Below are 11,260 nucleotides of genomic sequence, written 5' to 3'. Positions count from 1 at the left end.
TTAACGCACTTTTTTATATGTATTGCATACTATAATCATATAACTCAGAACATTTATTTGCATCTGATGCAATAATGTTAATTCCATACTTTTCTGAGCAGTTAGTGTAGTGTTTTCCTGAAATTGAAGCAACCTTTTTACTCAATGCAAGAAACAAGGGACATTGTGCACCATCATTAGATGTTTTGAAAAAAAACCATCTAAATGGTAAAGTTGTAATATTGATGCAGGAATTTCCTAATATTGTATGTCTAAAAAGATTAGTATTTACAATACCAGGTTCACATGAATTGATTGTAATTTTTGTATCAGGATCTGCTGATCTTATACGTCTTGTATATTCAATTGCATGCATAATCTGTGCTAATTTGGATCGTTTATAAGCTTCTTTTTTATCAAAATAATCAGAAGAGTTGATTCTTTCCAAATTAATCTCTTTACAACTACTTTCTAATCCACTACTAACATTAACTATTCTTCCACCTTCTATAGATTTTTGCAATAAAGGTGTTAAAAGTTCAGTAAGTACAAAATGTCCAAGATAATTTGTTTGCCACGTTACTTCACATTGATCAATTGTTAACTCAAATTTTGGATAATACATTATACCTGCATTATTAATAAGAATATCAAGAACTGCCTCATCTATAATTATATTTTAATAAAATATTATATAATAAATAATAAATACCTTTTTTTAATTGATCAACAGATTTTTTAATTGAAGATAAATTTGTAAGATCACATTGAATAAATATCATACGTGTTGGATCACAACCATACTTAATTAAAGATAATCTAGCATCAAAAGCTTTATCTTCATCTCGACAAAACATATAAACTTTTCCTCCTCTAATGTTAAGTTCACGAACTAGTTGTTTCCCTATTCCAGAAGTAGCACCAGTAATAACTATAACTTTATTTTCAGCAGTCACATTTTCATTAAAACGTTTCCCTTTAAAAAACATTCTTAATAAATAAAGTGCTGAAACAGAAAGTGTTACACCAATTATTAAATTAGCCATTTCAAAGAACTTTTAGTTTTTTTTTTTTCAAAATAATCTAGTAATGGATTATATATATAATGTTAATGTTACGTAATTATGATGTTTAATATTTTTTTCAGCAAATTATTTTATATAGAAAATTGTTGGATAAATGTCGTACTTAAGGCAAATTTACTTTTCCAATAATCATACTATTAAAACTTTTAATAATACTATCATTAGAAAATTATTTTCTACTGATGTATTAAAAGAAAATTGTATTAAAAAAATTTATGTTGATGGCAGTTGCAAACAACATTTAAAAGATGGTCGTGATGTAAATTTATTTATATATATAAAAAAATATTTAATTATTTATTTTTTTTTAAGGCTGGAATTGGTGTTTATTGGGGAGATAATGATTCAAGAAATATATCTTTAAAATTATCTGGTAATCATACAAATATAGTAGCTGAACTTTTTGCAACATTATATGCTTTAAGGCAAATAAAAGAATTAAAAATTGAGGATGCTTATATATATTCTGATTCAGAATTTGTTGTAAAAAGTATTAATGAATGGTCTAAAAAGTGGGAACAAAATGGATGGTTAACAACAAGTAAAAAAAAAGTGGCACATCATGATTTGTTACTTGAGATACTTGATTTGACAGAATCCACAGGAACTAAAATATGTCATGTAAAAGGACATTCAAAGGATTATGGTAATGAACAAGCACACAAATTGGCATATAGTGCTTGTAAAAGTTCTTAATATAATTATTTTAAAATATATAAGTAATCTAATATCATTTTAATTTTTAATAGTAAAATGAATATTATTCATAAAGACAATATTTGAATGTTCAATTTTCTTTTTTAAATTTTTATCAATAATATATTTATAAAATTAATTTTAAAAACAAATAGTTGCATTTTTTTTAGAATTATTGTTCTTTGTACAAAATGACAAAAAGTCTATTACTTACACTGGCCCTCATTTCTTTGGTATCATTACCAGTATTTTCCACTAATACAAATGGTGGTTTTTATCTCTTATTAAAGAAAAAAACTGGAATCAATTGGAATGATGAACAAATCAGTCTTCTTGGAAACTTATCAGGAAAAGTTTTTGAAGAATTCAAGGATGTATTTGTAAAGAATAATAACAAAAGAGCATATTTAAATTTTATTCAACAATTTGTTAATATTACAAATTCTAACAAAGACGTTCCAGATAATGAATTTTTATTCAAATTAGTTGGCACAACAAGTGAAAATTTGAACAGTTCAAGCAAGGAAATTAAGGAAGAGGCACAATATACTGCTGAAAATTTATTAAATAGAATGTCTATAATTGTTAGTCAAAAGGAATATAAGGAATTCCAAAAATTGATCGTAAATGTTGTTGACTTTTCTAAGAACGAAGATGGAAGTTATAAAAAATATAGTGAAGAAATTAGTAAATTGGTAAAATCACTTGGTAAAGAAGGAAAAAATTTATTCACAGAAAATGGTAAAAGTGCGAGATTACGTGAATTTGTACTTGATTTCTTAGAAAATAAATTTTTAAATGTTATATTAGAATTTGTGGAAGAATGTCCAATTTTGATAGAAGATACTGTACCAGGAGAATTTGATTTTGTTAGACCTATTGCTAACAATAATCAACCAATATTAAAAAAATGTGCAAAAAAATATTTTAAAAAATTATATGATGGTATTAATCTTATTAATAATCCTGAAAAATTTAAAGGACAACCAATTTATAAATTTGTAAAAGCATACAAAAAGATGGATGAAGCAGTTATCATGGAATAATACCTTAGTATTATTTTAAGTATTTACATAAGCCAATATCAAAAAATTTTGAATTATATTTTTCATAAATTTAAATCTATTATATTTAAATTTCAATTGAATAAATATTTATTTTTTAATTTTTTTTTAATAGAATTAGAAATTTTATCTATCATTGATGATTTTAATGCATATTAATAAGTTAATCTAAAATATATTGATACAAAAAATTGATTACTTAAAATTATTTTTTTTTGTGGTATTTTAAATTAATAAATATGAGTGATATATAAACTTGTTGGATTAACTTAGATAGATGATAAATATTTTTAATTTTTTTTATATAAATGATAAACATTTTATTATTGTTTAAAAAAAATATTCATATTTTATAAAAATAAAGATTTCTTTCTTGGTAACATATAAAAGCAATTTTAATAGTGAATATATATGTAAAAAAATATATGTTAGAGTCATTTTGATCTCTTATTTAATTGAATATTAAAATATTAACAATTATTAGTAAAAAGAAAAAATTTTCGAAACATTGTATACATTTAATCACACAAAAATAGAGCTTAAGGGACTCTCTTTTTTTTTTTAGTAGTTTAGGGGCTTAGAATGATGACATTTGTCTAAATACATTTTATTTTATAATTAATTTTTTCTCCATTATGTCTACTTTCCAAATCTAAGCAAACCTGGCATATCCTTTTTATCTAACATATAATTTTCAAATGATGGACGTTTTCCAAATCTTAATAATCCTGGAATTTGTTCACGTTTTCCAAATCTTAACACACCTGGCATATCACCACGTTTACCAAATCTTAATAATCCTGGAATTTGATCACGTTTACCAAATCTTAGTAATCCAGGCATATCATCACGTTTCCCAAACCGTAATAAACCTGGCACACCACGTTTTCCAAATCTTAAAACTCCTGGTACAGCTTTTTTTTGTTGTTCATTATATTCTCTTTTTCCAAATCTTAAAACTCCAGGCATCTCTTTTTTCATAAATTCTGTTTCCCTTTTTCCAAATCTTATTAAATGAGGATAATCTCGTTTACCATATCTCATTATACCAGGTATTCCAACAATTCCATCATCAATATCTCTTTTTTCAGTTAAATCTCCACCATCATTATTAGTTATACCAAAATAATTTGGTTCATAGTCATCTAAAATATCCATTAAAATTATTTTTTAAAATTAAAAATAAAATGTTATTTATTTTATCATTAAAATATAGAAAATATTAAAATTTAACTTTTAATAATTTAAAATATATAATATTAAATTTTTTTTTTTTAAAATATATATTTTAATTTATTAAACTAATACTAATAATTTATTTCTTCTCTACATATAAAAATTTTTAAAATTTAATTTTTTTTAATACCAGCTTAAAAATCTTTTCTATATTTAAATAAGTCAATAAAGTTATGATTACTATCACATCAAATTTTATGACAGTAATTTAAAGATATCATTTTTTCTATCGTATTATTTTAAGTTAGATTATTTTTTATGATAGATAAGAAAAACAAAGTAATGATATTTGATTTAGTTAAATTTGTAAACAAACCTTTGACAGATACTGAAGAATCTTCTATATAAGCTTAAAAATAATTAAATAAAAAATATTAAAAAATATATATATATTATATATATATATATATATATATATATTTTTATCAACATACCAGAATCATCAAATGCATCCGAAGTTACATTGAGAATAACTGCAATTATAAGAAGAGATATAGAAATAAAACTATTTCCAGATGCCAGAAACATCTACAAACAGAATTTATATAAAAAAATATTTTAAGATAGAAATGTAATAAAAAATAAAAATAAAGTGATTATATTATTTATACTTTTTTTTATTCTGTGACTTTGATATTATAAAATATATATAAATAATTTTAGAAGTATGAACCTTAAATTTAATCATTCATGCATAAATATACTCAAAATTATACAAAATATCCCGCCTTCCTTTTTGAAAGTTAAAAGTATTGAAGCTTTAATGAAATTGAGCTGATTGAATGGCATATATATATATATATATGTATTTATATTTACATATGTATAAAAAAGATACAAAAAGAAGATGTTGACGTCATTTCATTGGATAGAAATAAAATATTATCAATTCTTAAAGTAAATGGTATATATAAAAATATTGTATAAATATTTTACCTAATATTTTTTACTCATTTTTTTTTATATAAATATTTTAAAAAACAACAAAACTTAATATTAGGTGTATTTAAATTCAAATGATAATATTATATAAAAAAAAAGTATTAGTGGGAGTGATAAAATTAAAAAGAATATATTAAATATTTTGATATTAGAAAAAAAAAGCATAACTCTTTGCATAACATTACAATCACTTAATTTTTGCCATGGGAATTAAAACTTTTTAAAATGAAAACAGTTAATTGAAAAATTAGTAGATTGAAAGAAGGATGTTTAAATAAAAATTTAATTACCATGATGTAGTGAAATAAAAAAATATAATAAAATATAATAAAATGTGGCAAAATATTGTAGTGACAGTGATACTATCATTAAAATAATTGAAGTTTTAAGAAAGTTAGTTTTGAATGGTAATATGTCAATGGAATTAAAAATATTTTTAATGTTAAATTAAAAAATGATTTTTGATTATTTTTATCACTCTTTATATTACTTTTTATTTCATTTTATATTTCATGTTTCACTCTTATTTTTGACATTTTTTTTTTAATTTAATTATATGTATAAATAAATAGATAAAGTATTATTTTTAATCATCTTTTCCACCTCTTTTTTTCAATTTATCTATCTTCTTAAATTATATCATACTGTAGGTGATTGAAAAAAAAAGAAAACATTAACAAATAAAATAAAATGAATAAAGTTTAATTAATTTGAATTATTCAAAAACGATATATAGATATGTTAGATGGAATCAAAATTACAATTTTGTTTGATTATAAATAAATAGTTAAATAGATATAAATTAGTTTTGGATATATCACAGAAGAACTTTAAATTAGATTACGGTGTGTAGGATGTTAAATATATTTAAAGTCATTTTTAAAAATACTAATCTTTTTATATGGATATATTTTACAAGTAATATATAGTTATATTTAATTTAATTTAATTGATAACAAACATTCATACTAAACTTAATAAAATGTGCAATAATGATAAAAATGTATATTAAAAATAATAGTCCAAAAACTTTAATATATTTTTAGAAAAATAAAAAATAAGAGTAATAAATTAGAATTTTAAATTTTTTTTATTGAATACAAAATATACTATTTGAATGATTTAATATTTAAGTAGTATTTGAGCATTAAAAATTATGAAAACCAAATGAAATAATTATTATGGTATATAAAGATTATATACTTTTATATAAATTATCTTGCAATTTTTTAAACATTAAATTATGTAAAACTTCATTGATATGTACATTTAGATTATTATTCTATTAAATATGCTCATCAAACAATTCTTGAACATCTATAAAATTATTTCTAATAATTTTAAATTTTTTTCATTATTTAGTAAAATATTTTATCAAATTTTCATATGTATATTAAATCAACCTTTTTATATTATATCCATTTTCATTTAATAATATCAATTCAAATTTTTTTTTTCTTTTATAATATTTAGTTATCAGACATCACAAAAAAAAAATAAATAAAAATATTATATACATTTATAAAGATATCTTTTATTTTTATATTAATTTATCTTTACAATATATATATATATATTCGGTATAAATAATATAAATACTCATGAGACAATAAATAAATAGTCTCCTAAAATTAACATACATAACTTTTTCTTTTAATATAAATTAAATTTTTTTTTTATCTGGTAAAGATACAATTTTGAAAGCATATATATTCATTTCAATAAAATAATAATTATGTTGAGGATATTTTTACACAAATGATAGATCACCTGAGTTTTTTTGTTAATATAAGTAGTTAATTAATATTCTTAATATTTCATAAAATAGATAAATTCTTTATTTTATTTTCTTGATTATTTAAAATGATTTACAGCAATTATAATTTCCATCTGCATGCCCTGTCACATAACAATATGATCTTGGTGGACAATTTGGTGTCATTCCATTACATGTTATTACCCGATTAGTAGATTCATCTCTTGTTGGAGAATTTCCTGGTGGACAGGTTCCCTCACCACTCATTGTATTTACTCCACCATTTTTTGTTTTACGTACATTATTTTTTGGTCTACGAATTGTTGGTGCCACAAATCTTGGTTTTAATTTTTCATTCTCAGTTTGATCTATATGTCCTGATGAACCATATCCAGAATTTATTGTTTGCATTGAATCACCAGAATTTGGTACATTATTTGTTATTGATTTTGATTGAGCTGTTGGTAATTGAATACAATCACTTGAAATTGCTATATATCCATTTACACAACGGCATATTCCTTGATAACATTCAGCATTATTTGTACATTTTTTTTCAATAGAACATTCCTCCCCCGGACCATAATATTTCTCTTTTATTTCATTAGCTACACATACACCATCAACAATTTCATTTTTATCTAATGGACATTGGCAAATCTGTAAAATAAAAGTTAATATATTAATACTGGCTTTCAATAAAAAATTGTATATCATAAATAATATAAAATAAAGATAGATAGTATTAAAATAATATAAATAAAATTAGCTATAAAAGTTTTAATTTATGTGTTAGTTTTTTTTTTAGTAGGATACCTTGTTGGTTAAGAAAAGTTTTGTCATATTAAATACCTTCTCATCCTGACAGATTGAGCCTCCTAAACATATTTCACCATTATCACATGATTCATTTGGTAATGATGTATTATCCTCTAAAAATAAAAAATAAAAAAGTTATATGTTGAAACAAAAAAAAATAAATAAATAAATTGTTAATAAATAATAAGATTTTTTAAATAGTAATAAAATTAAAAATAACACATTAGTTAAATTCAACACTCAGTAAGAAAAAAAAAAAAATAATAAAATAAAAAGAAACAGACACAATAATCTTTTTAAAAAAAAAAAAAAGTTATAAAAATTTCATACCAAAAAATTTATTTTGTTTTCCTCGTCTTTGTGAATATCTTCTACCAATTGGTGGAAGGCATTTATCATTAAGAAGAACATAATCTTTAGGACATTGGCAACTTCCATCAACACAAATAGCACCACCACGACATATCAAACCATTAATAATACATTCATCATCATTAGAAGTAGAGGATGAATATGTTATTGTAGATGGTTGATTATTATTATTGTTAGTATTTGTATTAGAATATGAGTTCATTTTATCACCAATATAAGATTCCTTGTTAAGTTCATTAGTCATAACCATATTATTTTCTTTAGTTGTTTCTGGAGAAAAATATGAATTGTTATTGTTAGAAATAATTTTTGAAAATATATTTGAAAATGAAGGTATAATGTTAATATTATTATTATTTAATGAATCATTTGTATTAGTATTTTGATTAGATATTTTATCATCTATAATAGTAGTATTATGTTTTATAATTTTTGGCATCATATCATGTATATCAATTCCTGGCATAGATGATAAGAAGCTTGTTGTTAATGAGTTATATGAAGAAGAGGGACGACGTATTATATATAATTGTGAAGATGGTAATGGTATTATATTTTCTGTTAATAAAGATTTAGCTTTATTTTCAATTGAATTATTATTAATATTGAAGTTGTTATTTGATAAATTATTATTGTTAATATTGTTATTATTTTTATTCAATATTATATCATTAGGTATATTGTTATTCTTGTAAGTATATATTGAATAAGATAATGTACCTGTATTATTTTCTGCAATATTTTCATCATTATCATCTGGAGTTATACAACGTCCTGAACTTGTATCTACAATCATTCCTGTTGGGCAGACACAATAATTATCAAAACATGATGATCCTCCAACACAAATATCAAGTGGACCTTAAAAAAAATATATTTTTTTTAATAAAAATAATACATACCACAATTCATTCCTGGAGCAACTTTTCTTCCACCTAATTTTGATTCATGAATTTGTTGATTATCAACTTTTTTTTGAATTGTTTCAGCAAAAGTTGGTAAATCTTGTGTCATTGATGGTTGACTATTTATAGGTGCTGGTTTAATATTATATTGTGGAATTATTTGATTATATGTAAATGTATTCTGTTTTTGTGGAGTTTGTATAGTAGTTGGAACTTCAAAAACTTTTGTTGATGCTAAGATATCAGAAGTTAAACATAAACCATTAACAACAATCATATTTATTTCAGGGCAAACACACCAGTCATTTTTACAAATAGAACCACCAGTGCAGGTTTCTTCATCTCCACAACTTCCTCCAGGTGGGGAAATTAAGCGATCAGTAGCTATAATAAAAAATAAGAAAAAAAAATAATATTAATGTTAATTAAAAGTTGTTTCTTCTCAGTCAAAGTAATTCATTTAAAAATTATTTTTCTATATTTTTATAAAAAAAATATAGGTATAAAAAAATTTTTTTAGGATAATACATGCTAATAAAAAGGATAAAAAAAATATCAAGACGTATAAATAAACTATCATGTAAGAATTATGATAATAATAAACACACGTAATATTATAAGACATGGCACTACATTTACAGATGACTAAATAAAGATTTTTTTAAAAAAAAAAATGAAAAATTTAATTCATTTAATCAAATACCAATGATTTTTCTGGTAATAATGTACAGAATCCATTAAGACAAGTTAAATTATCAACACATTGAATAGTATAAGCACACTCTTCATTTTCATTAACACTTCTAGCTTCACTCAATTTACATTCACCATCAATTAATGTATAACCAATTTCACAAAGGCACTTGTTTTTAAAACACTTCATTCCACCTGGACAAGAAAATTCTTCAATATTAGTATCGTAATCTTCTGAATTTCCATTACATTCCACTTCACCTTCATTTATTACTCTATCATCATACTCCAATTTCCTAATTAAAATTTGTGGAAAATGTTTTCCTCTCTCTAAACATACATTACCTTGTAATACTTTGCCATCAGGGCATGAACAAATTGAGTTTATACAAATTGAATAACCAAGGCAATTTGTTTCTTTCATAGAACAACTTTCACCAGGGAGAGAATTAAAATGAGATTTTAAAATTGTTGTTGAATGAATTAATGATGGTGAACGATGCTTATTTGACTGAGATGATGATGTTAAAATAGATTTACAACGACCAAAAAAATCAACAACTGATGTTGGGGGACATTGGCATATTCCATTATTACAAAATGCTCCAGAACCACATTTATCATTACAAACTTCACCAGGAATAGGTAATCGAGATGTTTCTTGTTCTTTAATTTTTGAAAAAATTTCATTATTTGATGAAACATTTTTTTTACTCTCATTACTAATACAATTTCCTTCACTTTCAATCTGACCATCTAAGCAAATAATGGGTTTGATTATTTTTTTACAAATACCATCTATTTCAATTTCAATATTTTTTTTACATTCACAAAATCCATTAAGGCATAAACTATTTCCAAGACAATCTTTATCTATTAAACATTTTTCACCAATCTTTGAAATACCCATTTTTGGTATGTTATACTTAAAACTTTTAATATCTTTTTTTCTATGAATAGGATCTTCAATACATCTTCCAAAACGACAAACTAATCCAGGCATGCAACGTTCACCAGAAAAACAAAATCCATTAAGGGAAACAACTTTTAAAACACAAAAATTGTTAATAATATGATGAGAAGGTAGACATGAACAAATACCAAAATCACAAAAACTACCATTAGTACAAATTTCTCCTTTAGCACAGGAATTTCCTGGTGGATGAAGACATGTATTATTTTGTTTTGATACTATTGAACCTTTAGAACATGAACATATTGATGTTGCTGGATCACAAAATGATCCACCTAAACATCTATCAATATGAAGTTTACAACTACCACCTAACTCAACATAAACACCAACTTCTTTTTTATCCTCAAATTGATTAATTATTTTAAGGCATTCAGATTTTTCATAATCTGGATAGTATCCCTCAAAACAATAACATACACCTTGATAACATACACCCTTATTTTTAGCACATATAAATTGATCTGGTAGGCATACAAAATCATTTCTACTATAATTTTCATCTAAATTTTTTTGGCTCATCAAAAGTTGATTTTTATACTCATTAGTTTTATAAAATTCAGATACACTTTGAATTTTTACTTGCCTTTTAACAACTTTTTTTAACATTAAATTATTTTTTTTTATCTTTTTTTTATCACTACTACCACCACCATAATATTTTTTTCCCGGAGAAGTGTATTTTTGGAGATTTTTAAAATTAGTAATAAAATTGTTATCGTTCATTAAAGGTAAATAAT

At 22.8% G+C, this 11,260-nt stretch overlaps 5 protein-coding genes across 5 annotated transcripts; 2 read left to right on the top strand and 3 right to left on the bottom strand.

Moving 5' to 3' along the window:
* Positions 1 to 13: 13 nt before the first annotated feature.
* SRAE_2000372700 (Dehydrogenase/reductase SDR family member on chromosome X) lies at positions 14 to 1,025 on the bottom strand (the record flags this gene model as incomplete). Its single annotated transcript, XM_024654955.1, has 2 exons — positions 14 to 645; positions 692 to 1,025. 2 exons carry the CDS (start codon positions 1,023 to 1,025, stop codon positions 14 to 16), a joined length of 966 nt encoding a protein of 321 aa, XP_024508275.1.
* A 133-nt stretch (positions 1,026 to 1,158) lies between these two features.
* SRAE_2000372600 (Ribonuclease H1) lies at positions 1,159 to 1,760 on the top strand (the record flags this gene model as incomplete). The annotated part of the gene is made up of 2 exons (XM_024654954.1): positions 1,159 to 1,323; positions 1,377 to 1,760. 2 exons carry the CDS (start codon positions 1,159 to 1,161, stop codon positions 1,758 to 1,760), a joined length of 549 nt encoding a protein of 182 aa, XP_024508274.1.
* A 191-nt stretch (positions 1,761 to 1,951) lies between these two features.
* On the top strand, positions 1,952 to 2,806 carry SRAE_2000372500 (Hypothetical protein; the record flags this gene model as incomplete). Its single annotated transcript, XM_024654953.1, has 1 exon — positions 1,952 to 2,806. The coding sequence occupies one exon, from the start codon at positions 1,952 to 1,954 to the stop codon at positions 2,804 to 2,806; it is 855 nt and encodes a 284-aa protein (XP_024508273.1).
* Positions 2,807 to 3,463: 657 nt separating this feature from the next.
* SRAE_2000372400 (Hypothetical protein) lies at positions 3,464 to 4,588 on the bottom strand (the record flags this gene model as incomplete). Its single annotated transcript, XM_024654952.1, has 3 exons — positions 3,464 to 3,969; positions 4,377 to 4,409; positions 4,495 to 4,588. The coding sequence occupies 3 exons, from the start codon at positions 4,586 to 4,588 to the stop codon at positions 3,464 to 3,466; spliced, it is 633 nt and encodes a 210-aa protein (XP_024508272.1).
* Positions 4,589 to 6,860: 2,272 nt separating this feature from the next.
* Positions 6,861 to 11,129, bottom strand: SRAE_2000372300 (Epidermal growth factor-like domain and EB domain and Cysteine-rich repeat-containing protein; the record flags this gene model as incomplete). The annotated part of the gene is made up of 5 exons (XM_024654950.1): positions 6,861 to 7,418; positions 7,575 to 7,690; positions 7,908 to 8,810; positions 8,852 to 9,238; positions 9,584 to 11,129. 5 exons carry the CDS (start codon positions 11,127 to 11,129, stop codon positions 6,861 to 6,863), a joined length of 3,510 nt encoding a protein of 1,169 aa, XP_024508271.1.
* Positions 11,130 to 11,260: the final 131 nt, after the last annotated feature.

The sequence above is a fragment of the Strongyloides ratti genome (genome assembly GCF_001040885.1).
Source record: "Strongyloides ratti genome assembly S_ratti_ED321, chromosome : 2".
NCBI lineage: Eukaryota > Metazoa > Nematoda > Chromadorea > Rhabditida > Strongyloididae > Strongyloides > Strongyloides ratti.
Note: the sequence above shows the minus strand (reverse complement) of the source record. Positions and strands in the feature narration are given on the sequence as shown.